A 27,582-nucleotide genomic window follows, 5' to 3' on the forward strand; every position below is an offset into this window, starting at 1 on the left:
TATGCAGGGCAGGGTTCCTGGTACCCCACGCTGGGGGGAGGGGGGTGTGCGAGTCCTGCACATAGGTGCATTGCACGATCTCACCAGTGGGGTCACCATATGCAATGCCACCCCAGGGAGCGAATCAGGTTTGTGCATGCAATGTTGATCACTTTTATAATACTGCCTTTTAGTGCCTGGCAAAACAAGTAGGCTAGGGACGACTGGTGCCATGCCAACATATGGTTGATTAATAATTACAAGTTTTGAGATGAATATTCACACCAAGTAATGAATTTGGAATGAAGTCAAGAGGCAGCAAATGAAGAAAAGGTATTACGTATCAGAGATTTTCATCACCGATATATAATTCAAATTTATTGAAGAGCAATTTAGTGAGGAGCTAGAATGGTCCTTATTTCGTATAATCATGTGTCATGTAAATGTGGCCACGCCAATGTCCGCAAGTAGAACACAGGCACTGTGCAGAATAAAACACATTCAAAGCTTCAATTGGCAATACACGTTGGACAACTCTAAACTTAGTGTCTACATGGAAGGCCAGTTACTTGCCAAAATGTACGAGCGGGAGCGGGGTGCAAACAGCAAGCCACTGAGAAGGATTGCTGGGCTACTAGAGGACGCGCTCTGTTCACAGTTCGGCGGCAGAACCTTCAGTCTTGCATTGTTGCACCTGCATGTCTTGCATTGTTGCCCCTGCACGTGGACACTGACCTGATCAGAAAATGGACAGGAAAACGTTGAAAGACTGGTGTCTCACAAAGGCCATAACAGGTAACGTTAGAGACACCGGTTCTCACAAGGGCCATAACAGGTAGAGAGACACAAGGGTGTCTACTGGCACTAATGCGCTGCTTTCCAGCAAGCATATGTGTGTGGAACAACTAATTGTAATCATCTCCTCTGGGATGGAAGCGATACAACTGGGTTTTTTTGTGGATCTAGTTAGTAAGAGTACCGTAAAAGTCCGTAAATAAGTACCTGCCCGAAAGAAATACTCCCTTCATTCTTTTGGCTCTGTCTGTTGAAGTCAAGCCCGATAAACATACTGCCCGAAATAAGTACCGGTACGATGCGCACATGCAGCACGTAGCATGTACATCAACATGACAAATGACTTCTCCACTACACACAAGTCAGGTCCGTTAGTTCGTGCCCGAAAGTCAGTACCCGCCCGAAAGTTAGTACGGGTGTGGTCACTAAATTCGAATGTAAATACGTACTTATTTACGGACTTTTAATAGTGCTGCTGCCTTCCCGTGTTAGTATTGTGTTCCAGGCATTGCTTTTTCAGGTAAATAATAATTGTGGAAGCAGCCTAAACCCCTGGCCAGTCGTTATGCTGTTTGAAAGAGAAGGCTGCATGTATATAGCCAAACCCGGACGGAATCACAGCTGGGTCAGGTTTACACGAAGTACATAAATAAACCGACTGTTCTATTAGAAACTGGACATGCATATTGGTCTTGTGGCTTATACGACATAATATGCATGCATGCTTTTAAAGCAAGCAGGTGAAACTGCATGGTACAGTGGAGTAAACTGGACGTGTAAAAGCTGGCAGCTAGAACACAAGCTTACCTAAGAATGGAGGACAGGATGGCGGGTATAGCCGAGGGGATAAATTGCCGCTAGGATTCACTGCATAGGACACGAGCAAGAACCAGGAAAATACAGGACCACGAAGGTATGTGTTGGTCTCAGACTGAATGGACAGAAGCATATCTTTTATCATAAGATTCTTTGGCACAACAGGGGCGTCGGAACCGGTGCGGCATGTCCAGCCGCACCAAGAAATGTGTGATTTTTGAAGCAATGAAATATGGGCTATTTGGGCCCAAAAATTATTTACCAAACATTCCCTCAGGGGAGGGTCCTTTTCATAGCCGCACCAATGGGAGGATACCTTCTGACGCCCCTGCACAGTTCATTGAAGGTACAGCAAATCAGGAACCGAGATTTACTTGTGAATTACTTGTAACCCCAGAAGGAAAAGAGAAACCTTTATTACAACAATGCAAATCCAGGACAAATTCACTACTAACCGTGGTTCGGAGAGGATGTGGTTCCCATAGTACTTCAAGGCGAGTGTTTACAAAACCCGGCTTTGCATTGTGTGTTCATGTCTACAGTGAACACATACCAGAAGGTAAACATGAAATTTAGTGGAATGTACAGACACATACACGTGCACTTCATATTATCAGAAGGGGTGTGTACGTGAAGGTCATGAAGTCTTGCATCTACAGTGTTGCTCAATGAAATCCAGCCGCATCACTCAAGTAAGCGCCGGGCGTTGCGCTGCCATAGTCTAGACCTGCGAACACCGGGCTGCAAAATGATGCAAGGCGCCAACTAGTGACTTGAGTGACGCTACCTGTACTACATGTACATGTACAGCCCTTAGTACAGTACTACGGTCAGCGGCTCAAACAATGTACACGGCTGTACTTACAGTACTTACAGGACGGTATGATGAGGACACTCAACAGCATAGCACAAGACGGAGGACACACAATATGGAGTCCAGGCTTCCAAACTATAATTGTACTATGCTGATATCATCATACCTATCAAGCAAGGCTTGCATACATGTAGCGGCATGTACATACTACGTACCCCTTGCCGATAGGATGATGATCAGGAAGCTTGGATCCTAGTGCAAGTGAATGATATGGGCCAATGGTGTGATATGGACATGTATGAGTTAGGTGGGATGATGTAAAAATGGGCATAAACAGAATACTCCTTGGGTTTAGGTTCATACGACAACATGGTCTTCAAGTTTGAAGGGAGACGAGGAGAAACTTTCGATGGAGGCCAGGAGAAACACTTTGAAGACCATGTGACCATATGAACCTAAGCCCTAAAGTGTATTCTGTCTGCACCTGTTTTTACATCACTCCACCTATTAAACTCACACATATTGTGTATCACCGACTCATTGGCCCGTATCATTCACTTGCGCCATAAACCAAGCTTGCTGCAGCCTATATCAATTTTATCTTGGGAAATTTGCAGTCAAGTTTCTGCCTAATGATTGGTAAAACAGTGGAACTCAGAGTTACAGCGGAAACGCTTCGATTCCTTCTTTCAAATGTGTGTGCTACAGTAGTAGTCAGTAGGCTCTGCACCTACATGTACAGTAAGTGCATTGAGCACTGCCACGGGCTTAGGGCTACCACAACTCTCCGAGTGTAACTATTACTTAGATCTACAGTATCAGGGGCGGATCCAGAGATCTCTACAGGGGGGTTCCGGTTGAACCAAAATTGAACAGCCAAAATATTATGGAATCAGATTGTTTTGAAGTTGTGCGGTTGACACATGTAATTACGACAATCCGATTGTGTTAGTGGCAATCGCATGCTTTTAAAACACACTACGGACATACATGTATGTTTCCATCATCGACCACACCATAACTGCGCCCTCCAGCCAGCCTCGACACGTAACGTTGCCACAGCACACCACCATCGCTGGAGCGCGCAGTTGTGGTGTGGTGGACGATGGAAAGCCTGTACAGGGCCAAATGCTGCTGCTTACCCTACATTGTATAATTCTTATTTAGGCGCCGGTCACACATGCATGGCGCTTTTGCGACACCACCAAAGCTGCACCACAAAAGTTGGGATATCCCCGGATCACCATGGATACTGCGCCTGGCGCCACTGGCGCCACGGCGGCAATCTCAAAAGCGCCACAACCAAAAAATTAGTGGCGAAACACAAAAGCGGTAGTACAACTTTTGCGGCGTTGTCGTTGTTGGATCTCTTGGATCTTGGAAAAATTAGTTTTTCATCTCTCGTCATGAAGTGGACTGCTGACCAAGAGCAACTGCTCCTCTCCCTCTATTTCGAGGTCAACCATCCGACATGGGACTCGACTCAGGCGTCCACCGATGCTCAAGGAGCTTTTGCAAGATTCAAACGAAGAGAAATTGAACAACATGAATATTGAGGCAATCTCCATAGCTCTCCGCAGTCGCTGGTCACGACGTAGTCGGCGATTCTGGGCGTTTCTGCGATCCATACCAGCGCAGGAAAGGAATTTTGAGGCTACAGTCTTTTTCAGAGAAAAGTTTTACAACACCTGTGGAGACCCGTGAAGCTGCGTGCGTACCAAAGCCTTTGCATGTGTGACCACCGGCAGAAAAGAGCCGCAAAAGCGCCCACTGCCAGCATGTTGGAGGCAGCCGCAAAAGCGGTGTCGCCGCCTGCATGTGTGACCGGCGCCTTTAATAGTACGGACACATAATCATAATATACTTGAGTACATGTATGCAATCGACTGCCGGGCACACAGGTTCAGTGAGGGCTTGAAGTTGAAGACCCTTTCAACTAACTTCTTGTAAATATCGAATATGCAAGCCATGGCATGGGTACGTTGAGAGCCAGGAATGCCGAAATAACAACTGTAAGTTACCAAGGTTACTTTCCCTGTCCATTTTGTACTTTCGGAAAATGTTGGCATTTTTACGATGCGAAATGCTATAGTCACAGGACAAGAGCATCGTCTTCACTTCAGCTCGGTGGTAGATGACCGGGTCCCGATGGAGGCAGGTGTCTCTCTCTCTGTGTCTCTCTCTCTGTGTCTCTCTCTCTCTGTGTCTCTCTCTCTCTGTGTGTCTCTCTCTCTGTGTGTCTCTCTCTCTGTGTCTCTCTCTCTGTGTCTGTCTTTCTCTCTGTGTCTATCGTTTTAATCAAAAGTTTCCCCATGTTGCAGTACTTCTGTTTGACGATGCTGGAAAAGTAATGCAATCTCTGTTCAAGATTTCTGTTGTGTGCCATTAATTATTTTTAAATTCTCGTGCATGTATGCTCTATTTTCTCTTTTTCACAGCAATCCCAGCCTGGCCCGTATTCGGCACCTATCCCATCTTCTTCCCAGCCGCCTAGTTTTGTACCTGGTCCTGGTCAACCACTTTCCTCAAACGGTCCTGCGATGGGCCCTCCACCCTCGGCTAGTGCGTATCATCCCACAGCTTCGGGCGCGCCACCAATGGCTGGTCCTCCGGCATCTATTTCAGCCCTGCCGCCTTCTCAACCTATTGCTGGTGCTGCAACTGCCCATCCTCCTTCTGCTGCAGCTACTTCCAGTGGTGCGCAACCCATGGGACAGCGGGGTCGCTATCCTCAGCCAGTTGCTCAGTCAGCAGCAACGGCCACAGGTGGACAAACACTGCTTGCAACGGCCATCAATCCCACTGGTGCTGGTGGTCCTGGTCAGTTTTCGTCTTTCCCACAGCCAGCAGCCAATCCTCAGGTTCCTGTTGCTCAGCCTGTCCACCAACCTCCGCCACCTGGTGCACATGCGGCAGGGCCTGGTGTTCCACCTGCGGCAGGACCAGGCCCGCATGGAGCTAGCGGTACAAACATAACGGTACAATAGTAGACCGGATACAGTAGGTCGCACGACAAAAAAACACCGCGTAACTCAGGACATTACTTACCGACTTCCAAGCGAAGACTGTAACGCCGGTCATAGCCAGGCCCAGCGTCCATCCCGCCGTCCAATGCAATGGAGGATGGAAGAGGATGATTCCGGTCAGGGAGAGCAGCTCACCATCCTTCTCAGGCTGAGATGATTCCTCGGCAAACCAGAGAGTAGTCGGAGAGGGGAATTCGCCGTCCTGCTGGTGAGACGCTTGACCAGTTGTGCAACGTTCGAGGGTAGTCCTTCCATTATATCCCACCGGCACAGAGTGGCCAAGGTAGCGATGTTCACACGACTTCCCTGATTCACACCCTTGTGCGCGCGTCTGGAAGATGGCGCGACATGTCCGATGTGAACTTTGCCTTTGCCCCGACTACTACAAGTAGTACCTAAGCATGCTTTGGAGACCTACCTGCAACCAGGGAGTCGCCTGGTGAGGGCTTTCATGCCAGCCTCCTGGTGTGAACTGAATACTACAACTACATAAGGTGACTCGGTGTAAACACTGCTTGGCAGGTCACAAGTAACGTTATTGTAGTTCAGTTATAGTTAGTTGGATGTCGGGGGGGGGGGGGGGGGGTACGAATGCTTGGGTGGGAGGTGACGGAACGACTACGTGGTGCGTCCTCTCACTCCTCTGGCTCTTCCAGTCTTGGTTGTCTGTTCTGTCCGGTTCAGTCGTACTGTCAGGATGCGTTGGCAATCCGTTATGGGTTACCTGCATAATTGTAAGTCCTTTGGCTTTGAAAGTTGGAATAGGTATTAACACATGCACTGGAAATTATTTGTGTTTGTCAGAGTATACACGACCCGGGAGCTTTTTACTCTTGGCGCTATGCATACAGAGTGAGCCGTTACTTCATCCCTGTTCCGTAACTTTGCCACAGCATCTCCATATTGCCGTTGGAGATCACGGATATCTGCAGCGTGAGCCTCTGGAGCCCGTCTCAATATCAGGGGCCGAGGGTCCTGTACCCTTTAGGAGGAGGTATTCTTTGAAGCAAGGGTTTCTGGCACTTTCTGCCCCTACATAAGTAGTCCAAGAACTGACCATCTGACTATGAGGGGAGGGGTATCAAGTATCAAAGCATGCCGAGCAATATCCAGGCATGATCACCATCATTGCCATGGTGACTGATGATTGCAGAGTAACAATCATGTGTATGAAACTTGTAGTGTAGTGCTTGTGACACAAAAACCTTGGTCCACTACTTTATTGTGTTAAATGCAACATTATTATAAATAATGAAAAGGAGGAAAAAGAGAAAGCTGCCAAGTATCACTTTAAAAAATTATAAATAAACGTACGCTCTGAAGTCCATCTATCACAGCGTCCCAAGTAACTAGTTTGGAGATGCAGAAAACATGCACGGTCATCATAGGCATTAGCACAAGGGTATCTGTGCACGTATCCAGCAGAGCGGAGCAGGCAATCAAGTCACTACTAGCAATCGGGACAGAGAATGCACGATGGTCATGCGGACAGCTAACTCATCACTATCCCTGATGCATCGCCGGGTTGCAGGACCTATACACATGACGTAATGCCACGCGATCCTGCAAGTGCACGGCATGCAGTTCAAGTCAGGTGCTATCGTAGTAGTGCATGCAGACATTAGTGTGATGGCGTCAAGTACAGTCATGCATGTATGGGACAAGAGCCGTTGAGCTTGGTCTGTGTCTGCACTACTAACCATATCTAGAATTTTCCCATGTGAGAACCGGTCTTGCAGCCGTCCACTGTCCTCCATTTGCCGCAGTTCATGCACGAACCGCCGAACTGATTCACCATTGGACCGCGATGCCACTGGCAGGAGTTTCCCCGGTTAGACGTGGGCACAAAGCGCACCGAGCACCGCCGACACGACATGGGCCGCGTGTGCGGAATCGACGAGAACCCTCCGGTTGAGACGCTCCTGGGCGCCATTGGCGTCGACAGCGTACTGGAATGGACGTTCTTGGAGAAATGCGGCACAGCGCTACCGACACGATACGTACCCATTGCGCCGAGCAGGCCATTGCCGAGTGAGAGTCGAACGGCTGGCGCACTGTGCGATCGCTTTAACTTCTTCTGCTGCGACTCGGTGTGCTGCTTGATTAGGCGCCGTTCCAGTTGCTCCGTTGCGTGCCGCTCATGCAGCATCTTCATGCGATGCGTGCGCAGCTCCTGCGCCGTCTCCTGCTGGTTTTGCACGAGGCGTCGTCGCTGCAGCTGATCGAAGCAGCGTCGCTCTCGCTGATGCGTGCACAGGTCACGTTGCACCAGGCGTGTTCCACACGCCGCGCACGCTACCAGTCGGAACTCGCACTCGGCCGTGACGTGCAATTCGTAATTGTTCCGGTCCAGAGCCTCTTCGGGACAGCTGTCGTGCGGGCAGTGCAGCAGAGTGTGGCTGCATTCGCTGATCACGTGGTGACGTAGCCGATGCAGTGGCATTGTGCTCGCACAGCCACGCTCGTTCTGCGGGCATCTTACGTGCAGGTCACTGATTTCCCGTGCTATCTGCTGCGTACTGGTGTTTTCACTGCAAGCTGCCTGGCACCTGGGACATGCCAGGTAGCCTTCTCCACCCTCGCTTTCCTCGTCCTCGTCGTCATCTTCATTCTCCTCACCGGTTTCGCCGGTACCTTGGCTGTGGGTGCGTAGGCGCTGGCAGCAGCCCCGGCATACCGACCCGGAGCATTTCTCACAAACCACCGGATCGTCCAGAACGCGATGGCAGGACACGCACAGGTGTCGACCACTGATCGGCGTGGACAGGAAAAGGTCGACAGTGAAGCCCATGCTTCTCCGGGCCTCACGAGTCAATGACCGCAATCGGGTCCAGGACTTGAAGTTGAAGAAGCAGGAGTTCAAACACACGAGATAAGCAGGAATGGCTATCTCGACCGACAACGCTACAGGGATCACCGCAAAATCTGGTGCCTGGCGTTTTCAAGGGAGGTCTAGCCGATTCGAAAACGAGGTGCGCCAGTGCAGGTCCAGAAGTAATGGAAGTCTGCAAGTCGACACAATCCGCCTATTCGTCTCAGCCGACCGCCTCTTCAAAGGTGAATACTTGTTGAATCATCAGCCAGGTGCGATGCGACTCGATCGCTCTCGAGCTCTGCCTCCGAGATGAAGACTGGTCGGTTCAGAGTATGCTGGTCTATCTAAGGCATAGGGCCGAGAACACCAAGAAACAGCCCTCTCGAAGCGTCCCGGGCGGAGCTAAATGAAAACCTGATCAGAATGAGAGGCGTCTGCGTACATGTACCGGTACAGTCGATCTACATTCCAGAAACAACAACAAGCTTTCGCCGTATCGGGTATGGACTAGACCATGGGGCAGAGCGGAAAGTCAGCAAGCACGCACTTGATGCCGATATCATGTCACCGACGCGTGATCGTGGTGATCGTGAACGAGAGCAGTTAAGTAATTAGTTGCGGCTTGCGCGACGCGGGAGGTTGTCGGGCGGGACCTGTTGACGGGCCAGATGCCCATAATATGGGCCATAGGCATAGGCCAGACCAGGCTGCAGGGCCAGGGAGTCGAGAAAGCTTTCACCAGTCCGAGTCTGGGCCAGACCACCAACGTGACCAGGTGACCAAGGCAAGGGCAAGGATTAGGTAGAGTCTACCATGTCGAAGACCCGGTGCGTCCAGTACAATGTCATCAAGAGTACAATACTCTTGATGTCATGTACAGTACTACTAGGCAGTGACATGATTTGATGGACTCAGCTCAGGGACAGAGCCAGAGATTCTTTGTTGACAAACAGTCAGTACAGGTGCATGCCATCACCATGATCACGTGTCCAGGTTGACAATGACAATTATGTTGTGACAATGGTGATGGACAATACAGGACAGGTACTAGGTCAGGAGATAAAAAAAAACTGCATCATGATTGCGTTCCATGTGACCTGGTAGATCTACTGGCACAATAATATTTTCCCATACCATAGAAATCCAGCTCTTGAGCCGAAAGCAGCCCCAAGGCTCATGCGGCCCCCCTGAGACGGGTTTTTGGACCGTGAATAATGTACATGTACATGTAATTGAAATGGAAACGCGGCGCTACTTTTGACTTACGGGTCTAATTTCTTTGGCCACGAATGTAGTATGTAGGAAACTTCATTTCTCAACCCCAAACTCCCAAACCTATGCAATGGATATGTTGTCATTCATTACTCTGATGATGGGCCAGGCCCGAAAATTTGGGGTAAATTTTAATTTGAATCGCAGTAAAGAGACCTTTTTTGGAGTTTGGAGTTGGGAAGTGAAATTTCCTAAATGCGTAAGTGGCTGCGTTGGAGTTTGCGGACAATTAGAAAAGTTTACAACTGTACTAGTACTAGTAGCAAGAATAATGCTGTAGACATGGCCAGCCACAGCTCACCAGACCAAAAGGCATGCATCATCGCAGTCCTCTCCTATGCTCACTTGATTACAGGGTAACCTGGGCTACAGGGTAACCTGGGTTACAGGGTAACCTGGGTTACAGGGTAACCTGGGTTACAGGGTACTGTACACCATACCCATGACAGTCCTACCTGGACAACATCGCCATGACTACACATTACCATTACCACGACATTACCGCCTGTGTGGATTGACAGGAAGTGTTAGGTACGAAGTCTGAAGAAAATGTTGAACGGTCTTTGCTGGGATGACGACTACCGGTACACCATAGCTCAGTGGTCCGAGCATCGCTGGCTACAAGCGAGGGTCCCTGGTTCGAGTCCTGGTGGTGACAGTCAATATTTTCTTCAGACTTTTTTCCGTTTGTGTCTTTCCCTCAAACCAGTGAACATGCCATTACCATGACTACATAATTATGTCCTTCATGCAAGGAACGGGCACGCTGTGTAGTCAATCTGGACTTGGTTGACCTTCGAAATGCACCCAGATCTACATAAGAACAGCGAGCAGGCGCAGCTGGACTATGTGTGACCCTAGTAGTACTAGTACACCTAGGTCCAGGGAGAAGAAAATAATGGCATTTTTAACAGCACCCTGATTATGTCCTTACACTGTACAGTTGCACCAGGCCATATAATTATATAGTTTTCCTGTCAACTGGCTAGTAAATCAAGGCGGGGTGCTCTCGCGGTACTCTTAAAAAACAAGCCACTAGTATAGCTGCCCGCACACACACACACACACACACACACACACACACACACACACACACACACACACACACACACACACACACACACACACACACACACACACACACACACACACACACACACACACACACACACACACACACACACACACACACACACACACACACACACACACACACACACACACACACACACACACACACACACACACACACACACACACACACACACACACACACACACACACACACACACACACACACACACACACACACACACACACACACACACACACACACACACACACACACACACACACACACACACACACACACACACACACACACACACACACACACACACACACACACACACACACACACACACACACACACACACACACACACACACACACACACACACACACACACACACACACACACACACACACACACACACACACACACACACACACACACACACACACACACACACACACACACACACACACACACACACACACACACACACACACACACACACACACACACACACACACACACACACACACACACACACACACACACACACACACACACACACACACACACACACACACACACACACACACACACACACAGACATGGCTTAGTTTATGACTAACACATCCGGTCCAGCCAGAAGGAGAGAGGAATGGTACATTTGGAATGAAAAAAAGGAGTGAAAGAGGCATGAGCAGGTACAGTACAGCGCAGATCATAACTAAGTTACCTCAGCTAAGGCAATAGGTGGCACTAAATCCTGCACACCCGGCAAACAAACCACTGACAAAATAAAGCCTACCATCAATGGCTAACATCAAACAGCACGGGAAGAGCGGAGCGGAGTCTAGTTTAAGCTCCAGTGTACCTGTAGTCCTGTACAGCATGGCACTTGATACAGGCGAGAAGTTAAAATGCCTGAACAGTAAGCACTTGGCTCTAGACCTCCATGGATCACTCAAGTACAGCAAGGGAATACAGGAGTATTACCAATGAGCATGGTCACTGCCAGCAGCAACAGCATCATACCCAGTAACAGCGGTGAGTGGCAGTAGCAACAACATACACATTTGCTTGCTACTCCGGAACACCTGGACCGGGTGACTACAACATAACCTGGGACTGAGTGGCCAACACCGTGGTGGTCGTGGTGGTGTGTGTGTGCCACACTGGTTATCGTGGTGGCAAGCGAAGCCACGCTTTGGCTGATGCCACCACGACAGCGCTGAGTCCGTAGTGGCGGCGACGCACACCCCAGTGCTGAAATTCAAAAGATGGGGTGTCACATGACTGCTACCAGCCAGTAATGATGCCATGTGTGACACACAGTCAAGTAGTACAGGTCAACTCAGCCAAGTTCTACACTCACTTACTTGGGCAATGTCAGCAAAGGACGACGCTTGACAAATGAACACAAATAGGCCCGGGAAATGTGACACTACCACCTGGTGCGGTTTCCATGAGGCTGGAGAACTGGAACCGGCGTCGAAGAGTACGCTAGGTCAAGCACGTTGGCGACGCAATGCTGACAAGAACAAGACGGCATTGTCGGCTTCTATGCTGTCCATTTCAAACATCTGAACACCGAAGAAGGAGCAGGTACATGCATATACATAATCATTTAATACTCTTCCAAGCTTCTTGGGGTGGCATAATAAGTTGAACTAACTTCATTGATCTATCGCTTGTTTATGAACTACATGTACGTGAGTATTATACCGAGACTTTTAAAGTCACATGTACTACGAATCACACATCCTGCTCAATGAAACCTTCCAAAAGAGCATAATCTGAGGGGCCACCCGCAATGAACATAGCGGTTGTAAGTTCCACTGCAGGGCTACATCGTGTTCTGTGCTATTTGTAAAGTACAGTAAAACCTGTGTTTGTCAGACCCAGTACCAAGCGGAACCCTGTATTGACCGGACAAATGTTCATGCACCAACGTGCTGTGGATTGAACGCGCATACCTGGATCAAGCGGAATCCGTTCATATCAGGACAGTTTCCGCTGTACCAAGGCAGGGCAGGCAGGGTTTATCGGGTGTTAGCGGCCGTCGTGAGTTCCCTTCGGGAACGGATACGATAATTTACTTTTCTTTTTTTAAGGCAGGGCATCCAGTTAGGGCAGGTTTTACTCTACACTGTACCGACAGTGAAACCTGTCCAAGGCGACCGCTCAATGGACCTTCAAGATGTGTCACTGTGTGTCTCCTTATTCAGGATCATTCGAATGGAAATAACATGCCCTGGTCTTAGTTGTAGTGGTCCCCTGGGACAGGCGGTCGCCTTATCAGAGTGGTAGCCTTGACAGATTTCACTGCATTTGAAGTGCATACATGCACATAGTGACTCAGAGTGCATGCAGGCAGCAGTAGTACAAGTTCAGCCAATTGACCCATTACGCATTGCCAAGTATGGATGTATGAGTACTGCTTGTGAGTATGCTGGGATCAGGACTGCACTGTTCAACACCCCAGACGACCATGCCCAGGTGGCTGTGAAGGCCCTGAAGGGTGTTTATGGTGCAAATTAGGTCATTGCACAATGGGTCCATTGGCCACTAACCGTGTGTCCTGGTGGGTTTTCTGGCAGCGCGAGGAGCAGTAGCGTGCGCCGCACGACGGACATGTATACGTGGACGGGAACCTGGGAAAAACAAGCAGGGAAATGACAAAGACAGAGTGAGGCCCCATAAACACAGTGAATGAAAGGCTGGAGAAAATGTTTTCCGCAGTGTAACATGGCACAATGGCGTAGCTGATCTACAAACAAGGGGGTGGGGGTGGTGGTGGTGGTGCACGGCCAAAATATTCTTGAACCAGCTCGTACTTACAGTACGTAGTACAAGTACATGTAGGTTTGAAATAGAAATTACTCTGTACAGCCGCATGTATACAGCTATTGCTACAGCTAGAATTGAACTTTGCACACTGACACCCGATTCTGGCTTCACAGCAGACACTGAGCCGTGATCCCTAGGCTAGTACTAGTAGTGTACTTCACAGTGTCTGCTCTAGGATTGTAGGACAGCCGGGTACACGTGTACCTGGCGCAACCATTTCAACCGGGTCGGAGCCGGGTACACATGTACCAAGAGTCCTGGAAGAAGGGCCTGTGGATTCGCCTCTTCGCTGTAGGCTCCATTTCCAAAAAACAACACCTCAACGATCAAGCTCGAACTGAGCACGTGCACACACCGGTACAAGCCATGTAGTCAGTCCTTTCAAAGTTCGAACGTGTAAAGAAAAGTATAGTACCGGGTCACAGGTGACCCGGTACTATACTTTTAACCGGGTCCAAGTGCCGCCCAACCGGGTCGATTACCCGGCTCTGGAGCAGACACTGCTTCACCAAAGCGTTCGCGTGCTGAAAGATGCTAGGGAGTGCACATGCTCACCATGCCCTTCACGGGCTACATGCATGTGGCATACCGACTCCTGCATGCCATCTCCAGTGCTGCCAAATAATTTTCGCCCAAAATCGGACACCCGTCACCGCCAAGGCTGGCCACATGGTGCGACTTTTTCTCTTTGGCAATTTTTTCCAGAGAATTCAAAATATCGCCCAAAATACCATGATAAATCGCTCCGTTGCCATGGTAACCGATATGGCACCCCCGAAGTTGTCATGAATTTTGTAATGAATGCATGAGTGTGGTCACACACTGGTTCACCGGTTCCCTCGCAAACCCACACTTGCATCAGACACAACCATTGGAAGCATCGAACTATTTAGAAGACTGTATTACCAAACATGTTCTCAAAAAACCATTGAAGAATCTAACTCAAAAAGAACAAAGAACGGAGAGCTGGGGACGCACGTACCCGGCCCCGTACCGGACACACAGCCAAGAAGGACGACACCGTAGCGTCCCCACGCTTGACTGGCAAAGAAAACAGCAAGCAAAGAAAATCGGCCAGCGGGCGCAGTTCAAACATCTTGAACGACACGCTCAAAGCAAAACACGTGACAGAAAATAATGCATGATGTCATCTGTACTCACGCGGACATGCAAAAAGGTCAAATCTACACAAAAGCGAGTGCCGCAAGAAACAACACAAATAAATAATAATTCAAACAGCGAAGAACTAGAAAGGCAGATTTCTAATTATCGAAGAACAAGAATGTATCGTAGAGTCCCAGCGCAACTGCCGGAGGATGCTGGCACCCACCAGACGGGTGGTGGTTGCCCCTGCCAGAGAGATAGAACGAAAACTGAAGCAGAGGAGCCACGTTACAAATAGTGAAACGCACGAGGTAAGAATAATCGAGCAGTGTCCAATTACGACATACTGAGTAATATACATGTTAAACGAAGACAAACACTAACAAATGGAGAACGTTCCAACATTTCCCCTCTCACGAACGACTCCAGACTAATCGGAAGTCGTGAGATCATCATACTGACCGGTACCTTCATCGATGGGTTCAACTTCCAACGGCACCAACTGCGTTATCGGCCGCTTGGACTGCTTGGCGCCAATTCTGATGTTCACTACACGGACCAACCCATCAGATCCGGGGAACACTTCTATCACTTTGGCTAGCGGCCAACGCCCTCTTGGAGTAGACTTGTCCATGCAGAGGACAATGTCACCGGGCTTGATGTTGCGGCTGCGTCGAGACCATCGCTGAAGCACATTCAGCCGAGGCACTATTTCTCGAAGCCATCGCCGCCATACCTCGCGTAGGAGCTGTTGGAGGAGCCGCCAACGACGCTGTGGGTGCAACTCAGCGACTTCTTCGAGTGGCAGAGTCAGCTCGCACTGTCCAGCTAGGAAGTGCATCGGTGTTAGCGGTGCGGCGTCATCCACGTCAGTCCGGACAGCGGTCAACGGACGCGAGTTGAGCAGGCCTTCCGCACTCACCATGGCAGTCACAAGTTCCTCATCAGTGAGATTGGCCTGGGACAGAGTTGCCATCATTGCGCGCTTTGCTGCCTTGACCACACACTCGAATACGCCGCCAAAGTGCGGAGCGAGAGGCGGATTGAAGCGCCAGTGAACTCCTTGGCTGGCCATACTTGCGGCCACTTCATCAGAACCTAGCGCTTGAACGGCTTCTCTTAGCTCGCGCTCTGCACCGACGAAGTTCGTCCCGTTGTCTGACACGACCTCAGCTGGCACGCCTCTGCGCTTGCAGAAACGGGTGAATGCCAGCAGAAACGACTCGGTGTCCAGGCCATACGCCATCTCGAAATGACAGGCTCGAGATTGCAAACAAGAGAAGACACAGAGGTACCTCTTGAGCTGGGTCTTGCCACGTCCTTGTTTTGTTCGGAACGGACCGGCATAGTCAACTCCCACTCTTGAAAATGCCCGGTACGGTGGAGCTGTTCGGAATAGCGGGAGCGGTGCTATCTGCTGCGAAGCCACAGTGGCCCACTTCTTCTTGCAGAGCACGCAGTGTGCACGGTGAGATCGTGTGACAACCTTGCCACGGATGATCCAAAACCGCAGCATCAGGTTTGCCAAGAGGTGGTTTGGGCCAACACTGTGATCACACTTGCGATCTTCGGCGTCGACTATCAGCTGAGTAATCCGATGGTGCTGTGGCAAGATTATCGGATGCCGGGTATGCTCAGGCAAGTGGCTGGCAGTCTTCAGACGACCTCCAACGCGTAGCACACACGGGTAATCCTTGTCGAGCACTGGATTCAGCCGTAGCAGCGGGTCATTCGCTGCAAGGGACTTCCCTGACGTCAGCTGCCGATACGAAGCGGGATAGCTCTCTGCTTGTGCGATCGCATACCAGTGACATTCGGCACGCTGGAGCTCATCAGACTTCAGCTCCACAGAGTCGACTGCTGCACTCGCTGCTTCCGGATCCCCTCTCATGCTAGCATGACGTCGACGACACCGGTTGATGAAACGGTAGCACCAGGCCGTCACTCTTACTAGTCGTTTCCATGACGAGTAGTTGTCGGGGTGGAGACGAAACACCTCCGCTGACACTTGCTGCACAGCGAACGCCATCACCTGCGATCGCTTTACCATTCCGGGCAACTCTTTTGGCACGGTTATCTGACGAGACGGCCACTCAGTGTGCTGCTGGACGAGGAACTCAGGGCCGTTCCACCATACTGAATCACTGGCTAGCTGGGCTGCTGTCAAGCCTCTGGTGCCCTTGTCGGCTGGGTTCAGCTTTCCAGGAACGTGGTTCCACTGGCTGCCAGCTGAATACTCTTGTACTTCAGCTATCCGGTTGCCCACGTCGACTTTAAACTTTCTGGAATGTGCTCTCACCCAGTGAAGCACGTTCATCGAGTCGGACCAGTAGGTGGCATCAGCCTGCGGCAGATCTAGCGCGTCATTCACTGTCTTGGCCAGGCAAACACCAAGCACAGCACCCTTCAGCTCCAGCTTCGGGATCGACATCTTCTTAATGGGACATGGACGCGCCTTGGCGAGTGCTAGCGTCACTCGCACATTGCCGTCTGGGTACTCAGCACGGACGTACACGTTAGCGGCGTAGGCGGCATCTGAAGCATCCGTGAACACGTGCAGCGACAATGTAGCGACAGACGACTCGCGACCCGGACACTTGAAGCAGCGCGGCGCACGGATCAGCGCCAGATCTCCCAGCTCGCTAAACCAGGATGTCCATCTCCGCGTGTGCTCAGCGTCCAGTGGATCATCCCAGCCCACGCCGAGGATGCACAGCTCCTGGAACATGACACGAGAGCGAATCGTGAAGGGAGCTAGTTGTCCACGTGGGTCGAATATAGATGCCATCTTACTCAGCACGGCTCGCTTGGTCAGCTTCTCTGTTGCGGGCGGCTTGAACTCAAAGGCGAAGGTATCATCCTCTGCCGACCACATCACGCCTAGCGTCTTGACTGATGGTAGCGCACAGTGATCATGATCATTGATGCTAGCTACGAGCTGCGGTGAGCGGTCAGCTTCCGGTACGCCGTCCATCACCTCCGAGCTATTGCTGAGCCACTTGCGGAGGTGGAAGCTGCCCTGCTCAAGGATGTCCTGTACTGTCTGCTGTGTGCGGATGGCTTCCGGTACGGAGACAGCAGAGTGCAGCAGATCATCCACATACATGTCTCGGTCAACGATCTGCAACATGGCTGGGTCGTACTTGTCGGCTGTCTTGCGGCACACCACTTGTAGCGCCTTGCATGCCAGGTACGGAGACGCCTTGATGCCGAACACCAACCTCTGGAACTCGTATACGCGTGAGTCCCACACAAAGCGATGATATCGGCGGTCTTGCTCAGCCAGCACGACTTGCAGGAACATCTCGGTAATGTCCGCCGTGAGCGCTACTGGCTCCTTGCAGAACCGCAGAAGCACTTTCACTAGGTCATTCTGCAGAGCGGGTCCAGGGTACATACACTCATTGATCGACGTGCCGTCATACTTGGCAGCAGCATCAAAGACGACACGTACCTTCGTGGTGGCCTTGTCGTCTCGTACAATGGCGAAGTGCGGCAGGAACCACTGGTCGTCGCCATCTGCCTCAACCTCTGCTGCCGACACTGCGCGCACATAGCCTTTGTCAATGTGGCTACGGATGACCTTGCCGTATGCTGCCTTCAGCTCTGGACGCTTGTCCAGCGATTTCTCTAGCATGCGCAGGCGATGGTCCGCCATGGCGCGATTAGCGGTGACACCAGGCTCGCCGTTGCTGTGGACCCATGGGATTGCCATGGTGACTCGCTGATCATGGAAGCTGATGGATTTTTCAACGATCTCCTCAGCCAGCTTCTCTGCAGGGGTGATGTAGGTGCCTTCGTGCTTCATACCGACTGCCTCCAGATTCCAGAAATTCTGGACCAGGCCGTCTATGCTGCATTCGCCGTATAAAGCATGCACGAAGTTGACAGACAACTCGTCATCACTGGGTGCACTGGGCGTTGGGCCCATACACACCCATCCCAGTGGCGTCTTGCGGGCAATTGGTCCACCGCTGCTGCTTCTGTACTCCGCGAGTGATGCGTGGGCATCAATGACGTCTAGACCAATCAGGAGGTCGACCGTGGTGCTGGTGATTTCGGGAAAGTCTATGAACTTTAGATGTTCATAGCTGGACTTGTACCGGCTCCAGTCGACGACCTGCGTCTTCTTGGTCACACGATCATATACCCATGCCTTGAGCGGGTATGACACTGTTCCATCAATGGATTCCATCTGCACCTTGACCAGTTCCCGATAGCCGGAGGTCTGCTGCGCACCAATCGTGGATGTATTCAACATGTGAACTTCACCTGCCATGCCCAACTCATGGGCTACATCCTCCCGTATGAAGCTTGCAGTCGAGCCTGAGTCCAGCATGGCCGTACAGATTGCCGACTTGCCAGTTGGGCCAATAATCTTCACTGGAACGGTAGCGAAAGCGGTAGTCTGCGGCACGCTGACACTAGCATGGTGAGAACTTTCCTGCCGAGGTGCCGTAGCTGCTGGTCGCATCGTAGCTGGATTCTGCGCTGCAGCTTGTGGCTGCACTGACTTGCTGTAGTGCAGAAGTGAGTGGTGCCTCTCTCCACAGTGGCAACGTTCCAGCTTCTGGCACTCACGCGCCCAGTGTCCATGCTCCAAACAACAGCTACACAGCTTGGCACGCTTGACCAGGTCCCAGCGGCGCTTGGTTGTCAGCGCCCTGAATTCCGGACACTCTGCTGTGGCATGGCTCTTGCTGCACTTGGCACACTGCTGAGTACTGAGCTCCACCACACTTGCATCAGACACAACCATTGGAAGCATCGAACTATTTAGAAGACTGTATTACCAAACATGTTCTCAAAAAACCATTGAAGAATCTAACTCAAAAAGAACAAAGAACGGAGAGCTGGGGACGCACGTACCCGGCCCCGTACCGGACACACAGCCAAGAAGGACGACACCGTAGCGTCCCCACGCTTGACTGGCAAAGAAAACGTTAAACAGCAAGCAAAGAAAATCGGCCAGCGGGCGCAGTTCAAACATCTTGAACGACACGCTCAAAGCAAAACACGTGACAGAAAATAATGCATGATGTCATCTGTACTCACGCGGACATGCAAAAAGGTCAAATCTACACAAAAGCGAGTGCCGCAAGAAACAACACAAATAAATAATAATTCAAACAGCGAAGAACTAGAAAGGCAGATTTCTAATTATCGAAGAACAAGAATGTATCGTAGAGTCCCAGCGCAACTGCCGGAGGATGCTGGCACCCACCAGACGGGTGGTGGTTGCCCCTGCCAGAGAGATAGAACGAAAACTGAAGCAGAGGAGCCACGTTACAAATAGTGAAACGCACGAGGTAAGAATAATCGAGCAGTGTCCAATTACGACATACTGAGTAATATACATGTTAAACGAAGACAAACACTAACAAATGGAGAACGTTCCAACACACACTGTACAGTATCATGTACCCAGGCATGTTACTCAACTCTCAAGTAATACTAATAGTTTGAACTTCCACAGCCGAAAAAGGGCTACAGGACTCGTAGTAGTAGTACAGTGATTTGTGCCTTCAGTTGCGCTGAAAAGTGAAAATACAGGACTTCTGCATAGGAAAGTACTGATCACTGATAATTTTGGCTGCTTTTCGGACGTTTCCTTTTTCGGACCGGATTTCGGAAGAGCCTTCAAAAATCGGACACTGTCCGAAAAATCGGACGGTTTGGCAGCACTGCATCTCAAGTCTCTTGTGTTCACAGCACACACACACACTCACATACACACACACACACACACACACACATACACACACACACACACACACACACGCATGCACACACACACACACACCATGTACCATGTATACGCCCGTCGCAAGAGAAGCACGCAAATCTGCAAATGCACTTGATGTGCATCCACAGATTTTCTCTTATAGCAACGATAGCGAACAGGATCTGAATGAGACAGATCAAGACTTGCGCCAGATAACTGTCTAATCCACACAACTGGCGAAGTCATGTGAATCGACCACCAATGCACACCTGGTCTACACCACATGGAGTACATCGACATAAAACGGCCAAGACAGTTACCTATGCACACCCTACACTTGCTGGGGTAACCAGTACACACACACACACACACACACACACACACACACACACACACACACACACACACACACACACACACACACACACACACACACACACACACACACACACACACACACACACACACACACACACACACACACACGCACACACACACACACACGTACACATTGCATGCCTGCTATAGGTAAGGTATGTACACATTCATACTGGTATAGTACACATGTACCACTACAGAGGGTGAGTTTGGATCAGGGAAGTGCTATAAATGAACAGCCATTCCGCAATATTCACTACACTACATGGCATACAAGTACTTCTGGTAGGGGCCGGAAGATTGTCACGCACACTCGACCTGTACTGGTAAAGCTTACCCACAAACTGAGCAAAACCGTCTCTTGGGAAGCCGAGGCGATGGTGCGGCAGCAGTAAAGTATGTCGGTTTCTTCCGCTCTCCCTCCCCAGGCTGCGGTTGTTGCTGGTACTGGGCTTGCTACACGGGATAACATGTAGATAGATGTACAGACAGACATACGCACAAACACACACACACACCTTGATCTTGAACTTCGACCTTTGATGACTATCGCCGGAGGCGATGAGAGTTATGCTACAGCCAAAGCCAAAGCAACTTGTGTTGGAATTGCCCCATTCGACAGCTTGCAAGGCAAAATAAATTGACCGCCACTAGTCAGCCTGGTCTACACCGCACAGCTATTTTGAAGTGGTTTGTTTCTGGTCAGTGAGTCCCTACTTCTTGGTCTTTTTTCCCTTCCCCCCCCCCCCCCCCCCCCCCCCGCGCAGACATCGCACCACATACTCCGACATGCACTGGCTGTTGGTAACCACCCAGGAGAATAAAAAAGAGGCTAGGAGGAGACTGAGAAAGAGAAGAAAGACGTGTGTGACCCTAATCGTGTGACACTGATTGCTAGACCTATTGCCAAGAGTATATAAAACCCCCAAGAGTAAGCAACTCCTCATACCCTTTCTATGGGGTACGCCGACGGCAAAAACTCACATCACGTGGTGCAGTGTCACAGTTGTACGTTTCCCGCCCGTTTTTAGCGAGCAGCGGAGTAATAAAAAAGCACTCTCTGACAGAAACTCACTGCGGGTATGCAAATCCCCAGCATGATCATGGCAGATATTCAGATTGCGCGCACGCTATCCTTCGTTTGTACGTAGTACGAACGCATCTGAGACACGTGATGTGAGTTTTCGCCGTCGGAGACCCCATATGCAGAGTTGCACACTTTTGGGGGGTTATAATTATACTCTTGCTATTACGATACAAGATCATACACCAGCTACAGCCAGTGAATAGGGCATGTCCAAAAGTAACTAGAAATATGGTTGGTTTGCAGCAGGACCAATCGCTTACCACATCCTCCAAGAGGCCTGCAAAATTCTTGCGAACTTTCTGCAGTCAGACATGGGCACACCGGAAACAGGCAAGATACTCAGAGAAGCTCAGAGCTTGCAACGGCAGGGAGAGATTTTCTACTTGTAAGAACAATAATGGCGTGCCTGCACTCCGCGACTCCTGGCCACACAGCCCCCTCCCGTTCTCCCCGAAAACCCATCAGTATCTAGCAAGGCAGCAGCTGGCAGTGAGCCTACAATTGTAGAATACAGCTGATTAGGATGACACTAGTACATGACGTAGTAGATACAGCGGTAATGTGGGAGTCTTTCATTGCCCATAGCATAACCTCACATGCCTGTTGTTGGTGTGAGTTTGGCTCATCTCGTGTGGCGACCGAATAACATCCAGGCTAGAAAGTCACCAAAACTTTAAGAACATCCAGGCTGGAAAGTTACTATACTGTGAAACCTGTCTAAGGCGACCGCTCAAGGAGCCTTCAACATGGGGTCGCTGTGTGCAGGTGGTCTCCTTATTCAGGGGCATTCGACTGGAAATAACATCCCTTGCTCCTAGTAGGCGATCGCCTTGTAAGAGCGGCCATCTTGACAGTGGTTACTGGACTACACTATAAATGTGCCGGTATGACATGTTACTGACGTGCATGTACATGGTTTTTACATCATACACCACATGTATCACTATGTGTTTGGCTAAACCACGCATACGATTGTCAAACATCCATACGCAGGCAAAGAGGAGAATTCTCACCATTTTGAACTGGCTACTTGCACGCTGCCTCTTCTTGCTCTTGCTTGGTGCTGGCGAAAACACATGTTTGCAACAACACAAAGAAAACAGTCAGGCCACCCAGAATCAATTCGTTGTTTCGGGTCACCGGACCAACCGTCATTTTTCATCTGACCGCAAAACAACTTTCTTGGTCCCAAGGGCCAAGGCATTGTGCATGCGTGCATGGCTGCGTACACACACCATTCTTATGCATGCACTGCGGACGACAGCAGCAACGTGGTGCCGAAACCCGAGACGCAGAGGACGAGTCCGTTTGTTGCCGTCATCGTCAGGCGGCAGTACGAAGAAGGAGAGGAGAGCCAAATGGAGCGCTGGGCCTGCTCACTTGCTGGAGAAATGGACTACAATGCTGGGCGGGATATAGCGCAGTGAAATCTCAGTTCAACATACTTCCAACAGCCATAATAATCTGACTGCACGCACTGCAGTGCTGCTCAATGAAATCCGATCGCAGGAGTCAAGTTTGCGCCCTGCACCATTCTGAATGCCAGTGTTCACAGGTCTAGGGCTGCGCAGCGTCAGGTGCGTACTGGACTCACACAATCAGATTTCCATTGACCAGCACTGCACTATGCAAGGTCAAATGACTTGATAAAAAGTACAGTGAAATATAAATACTAGTACAGTAGAAATACTAGTACAGTAGAAAGCCGATTATCCGGACGTCAACTATCCGGATGATCAATTATCCAGATCGCCTGGTCGGGCTGGATAAACAAAGTAGCACCTTTTTTCGATTTTTTCCCGATTTTCCCCACTCAGAGCACCATTCAAGCGATGCATAAGACGTATTACCGTATTATCTCTAATATAAGCACAGTCTCCAATAATAGCACGTCTCCAATAATAGAACACCTTGGGGCGGCATTCAAAAAATAAAGTGCTCAGTCTCCAATATAAGCACACTGTGTAAATTCATTATCTGTACCGGCGAAAAAAACCCTGAAATGTGTGTCTGACATATAAATTTGGCATGGCAACATGCCTCTGAAATGAGGTTGAAATAATAATGGAACAGTCTCCAATAAAGGAACGTCTCCAATAATAGCACGGGGTGGAGGTCCATTGAAAAAATAAAGACCGTGCTTATATTAGAGATAATACGGTACAACAGGTTGTAGTCAAAATGCATACCGATACAGTAAGATTGGGCGCCGGAAAACGGATGGGCTCAAGGTGCAGCCTGACATTGTTCTAAAATGTTCAAATTTTAGTCGTTTTGTTTATTTTGTTCTTATTCCGTGATCATGGAGAGCATCATGCGATGCGATTACATCACGTATAAAGCAGTAGTAGTACAGGTGTTCTTAGATCTGCAAATCTAGCCTGGATTTTTCTTACATCTGGGCCATTTTCCAGCCTAAGTGTTATTCGGCGAAGTGTTTTACGGCGCCCAATCATATCGTAGTGTCATTTTGAGGAGCTGGAGTGCACCTAGTTCCTGTTGTACTGCCAAAGAGAATGAAAAATGGCGAAAACATGTGGGAATATGCATGTTTTAGATAGCTGTGTGACTGCTCCCTTATCTGAACATTTTTCTCATCCTTGCCCCTTTTCACTTCCCTTTCATCTCATCCACCCTTCCTGGTGACTCCATTCACTTTTGGAGAATCCTTCAAGTAGAGTCTGAATGAATGAATCCGAACACCAATGGAGACAACCCGCGCCCCGAGGGGTGCGGATAAATGGCACTCTACTGTAGAAGGTACTAGTATCCTTGGATGGTCAAATTAACCGTGATAAACAGGGTAGATGTCTGTATTTTGTGACAAAAAATCCAGTGTGGCGAATACTCCAGAAAATACGATACTTGTCTCTTTGCATCCGATATAAAGTACATGATTGTACTATTTAGTATTTTCAAAGGCACTGCATACCCTTTTCCAGTCCTGAGACCCAGGACATACAGTATCTCGGCGCAGATTTTATATTCCCTGGAAGTACGTTCTAACTAGCAAGTTTCACTGTACTGTGTGTATCTCAAAAGTAAACTATTGTACACTTCTGCTTTAGTCTTTACAGCCCCCTACACCCCCCCCCCCCCCCCCCCCCCCCGCCTTCCACTACAGATTACTCTAATTTCAGAAATTTTAGGTGCTCCATATTTTCAGTACGAGGGTGAAAGGCCAGGTTAGGTGAACGGAAATTTTAGGAACAGAGGAGCAGTTCCCTATTGGATTATGTGTGTTAGTGTTCGTTCGGTGTATTGAAAATTTAGGTATGAAACAGACGCACCGAAAGTACCGAAAATAAAAGTACACCGAAAGTTTGTGAAATTACAGTAGTCACTGGCTAGAACAGGGATTTTGCAAAACACTCCGTGCTGAGCAGAGGGTGTTCAATATCCGGGCTGACCGTTCTCAGGCTCTGCATTTCTGGTACTAGTACTCCAAGGTGCCTGTTACGTGCACTTACTTTCTCCATCGCTGAAAGATGGCAGCTTCTTCTGCACAAACTGGCTGTGCGGGTCCTCGTGGAAATTGTCCCTCTCCAAGCTCTCCAGCTGCCTGCGTTGCCGACGCGATCGGGTAGCGTCGTCTAGAACACGCCTCACCTCGTTGTCCTTGACACGCGCTATACAGACAATAGGCGGCACATCGTAATAAGTTCCATGGTAGCTCCGTGCATGCCACTCAGTGAGTGCATTCGATTATGCAAGCGAATCGATTCGCGCTATTCATATCACCCCATGTGAATAGAATGAATGGATTCCGAATCGATTCCGGGGCTCATGACATGAAAATCGAACGACTTGAATGCATGCGAATGGATTCATGAATCGATTCAAGTGCATAATCGAACGCAGCCAGTCAGTGCAGAATAAGAAAAAATGGGGAATGTCTGAACTTAAAACTGGTCGCAGCCACCACAGTTCCAGTCACATCAACCATAAGAATGGATCGATTTCTCAACATGCAAACACTCCCTTTTAAAATACGGTATTTATACTAGGAGCGGAATGTTTACAGCTTTTGATGCCAAGATGGATGGTAACAGCAACGTCAACAGCGACATCGCCTGAGTCTCCAGTGACAGTGTCAAATGGCAAGCGTCCACAGCAGGGCCAGCGACAGCGTCACTGGCAGTCAACGGATGGTGGCAACAGCTACAGTGCACTGTTCCCTATACCGACCATTGGATCATCAATGCAATGCCCTCATTCATAAGATGTCAGAAGACATGATCTGCGAACGCTGCTAGCAAGCCTATAATTATGCCAAGACTGGCAAGAGCCAAGCAACCCCATGGAGAAGCTGCAATCCCATCTACCGTATATTCTCTATTATAAGCGCCGTGCTTATATTTTTCAACATCCCTCTACCCCGTGCTTATATTGGAGACCGCGCTTATATTGGAGACAGTGCTTATATTTTTTCAACCAATGAATCCATAGAGAGCGAGAAGAAATACATGCTACATATCATGCATGCAGCATTGATTTCCACCAACACCGTGCTAATAATAGAGACCGTGCTTATAATGTTTCGAAAGGTGCTCACAGTGTGCTAGTATTAGAGACTGTGCTAGTAATGGAGACCTGTGCTTATAATAGAGAATATACGGTATCTTGGTTTGTCGTTGCCAGTCAACACTCTAAGTCCAACTTTCCCCACACCCTCCAGCACTACGCTCAATTCCTTCCACAAACAAAATGTTTCTCCGATTTGTTTCATCCGCTAGACAACTGCTTCCCCATGCATCAGGAGTCCTGAAAAATGCGATGTCAGCAAAAAAAACTCCGCCGTGGACTAGACGAGCTGCAGAGTTGCACACTCTTCTGTATGTACTCTTTATACTAAGCAGCAGCCAGGTGGCATGTCTGAATAGCGATTATCCAGGGGGTGCAGCTTAGACCCCGGTGCGACTTAAACCCCGGTACGGCTTAGACCCTGGTGCGGCTTAAAACCCGGTGCCACTTAGACCCTGGTGCGGCTTAGACCCCGGTGAGGCTAACACTCCGGTACCCACCTTCCCCACCTATTCATCGTTCCTGATGATGATCATGGACCAAAGCATTTAAATTTAAATTTAGTGAATAGCAGCGTGAACCGAGTGGTGGACGTTTGGCGATAACCCATATCTTATTTGCAAGAGATATCACCGGAAGCTGCAGAAAACAGCCAGACTACTCTCCAATCATTTGAATCAAATTGCTCATCTCTAACATTTTCTGACGACTGAGCTCTTCCCTCTATGTTTGATCCGGAGACACGCCGAAGGCACATTACTTTGGCTTTAGGCTATCCGTATATTCATAACAATACTCGAAACTAAAATTGTGGAAATGAAGGGTGAGAAGTTTCAAATGTTGTGTTGAAACTGTATTCTCACCTGAGTGACGAGATCCACCGGAGGATAAATCTTCCATCACTTCATCGGTGACGCCAAGCAGATAGGAACTCAATACCGAGGAGAAGGAGGCGAATACCCAAATTCAAAGTCAAAATAATGATGAGTGACTGTCCAAACAACATTTGAACAAACCATTGCAATATTATTGGTATTGCATCGCTTGGATTTGAATTAATTTTTGAAAACAAAGTGACGTCATCAGGAAAACAAAAATGAACACACGTCATGATCCCGATCCCCTCCCCCCCCCCCCCCCCAAATTGCTGAAAAAGAATGTCCCACTCCCAGGCCCCTCTCTCTCAACCTCTGCCTTGCCCTTGGCTTGGAGCTGGAAAGTAACCAGTGGTAACAGGCTCGGCTTGTACTGTCGCAACAACGAACCAAAAATCAGGTCTATTGTAGGAGTCGTTGCGTTATGTCTCCAACTGGAAAAGTTGAAAT

At 49.4% G+C, this 27,582-nt stretch overlaps 2 protein-coding genes and 1 long non-coding RNA gene across 3 annotated transcripts; all 3 read right to left on the minus strand.

Annotated features, from left to right (window-relative positions):
- Window positions 1-181: 181 nt before the first annotated feature.
- LOC135814004 (uncharacterized) lies at window positions 182-5,982 on the minus strand. The gene is made up of 4 exons (XR_010553145.1): window positions 5,453-5,982; window positions 2,046-2,126; window positions 1,582-1,641; window positions 182-714 (listed from the first exon to the last, which is right to left on the minus strand). It is a non-coding gene; the product is annotated as an uncharacterized LOC135814004 (long non-coding RNA).
- Window positions 5,983-6,518: 536 nt separating this feature from the next.
- LOC135814003 (uncharacterized) lies at window positions 6,519-9,896 on the minus strand. The gene has a single exon (XM_065327050.1). It carries the CDS (start codon window positions 8,219-8,221, stop codon window positions 7,136-7,138), a length of 1,086 nt encoding a protein of 361 aa, XP_065183122.1. The 5' UTR covers window positions 8,222-9,896; the 3' UTR covers window positions 6,519-7,135.
- Window positions 9,897-11,232: 1,336 nt separating this feature from the next.
- On the minus strand, window positions 11,233-27,308 carry LOC135814021 (zinc finger HIT domain-containing protein 1-like). The gene is made up of 7 exons (XM_065327066.1): window positions 27,121-27,308; window positions 25,204-25,362; window positions 22,747-22,796; window positions 21,994-22,032; window positions 20,984-21,102; window positions 13,163-13,243; window positions 11,233-12,172 (listed from the first exon to the last, which is right to left on the minus strand). Exons 1-7 carry the CDS (start codon window positions 27,155-27,157, stop codon window positions 12,151-12,153), a joined length of 507 nt encoding a protein of 168 aa, XP_065183138.1. The 5' UTR covers window positions 27,158-27,308; the 3' UTR covers window positions 11,233-12,150.
- Window positions 27,309-27,582: the final 274 nt, after the last annotated feature.

The sequence above is a fragment of the Sycon ciliatum genome, chromosome 4 (genome assembly GCF_964019385.1).
Source record: "Sycon ciliatum chromosome 4, ocSycCili1.1, whole genome shotgun sequence".
Taxonomy (NCBI): domain Eukaryota; kingdom Metazoa; phylum Porifera; class Calcarea; order Leucosolenida; family Sycettidae; genus Sycon; species Sycon ciliatum.

Bases quoted from the DNA above. Each gene is read 5' to 3' on its own strand.
- LOC135814021 (XM_065327066.1), bottom strand. From the start codon at position 27,157: ATGGAAGATTTATCCTCCGGTGGATCTCGTCACTCAG. The intron at 22,033-22,746 runs GTGAGAATTCTC...GTCTGACTGCAG, and splicing joins CAAGTAGCCAGTTCAAAATG to AAAGTTCGCAAGAATTTTGC. The intron at 21,103-21,993 runs GTAAGCGATTGG...TATCCCGTGTAG, and splicing joins CAGGCCTCTTGGAGGATGTG to CAAGCCCAGTACCAGCAACA.
- LOC135814003 (XM_065327050.1), bottom strand. From the start codon at position 8,221: ATGGGCTTCACTGTCGACCTTTTCCTGTCCACGCCGATCAGTGGTCGA.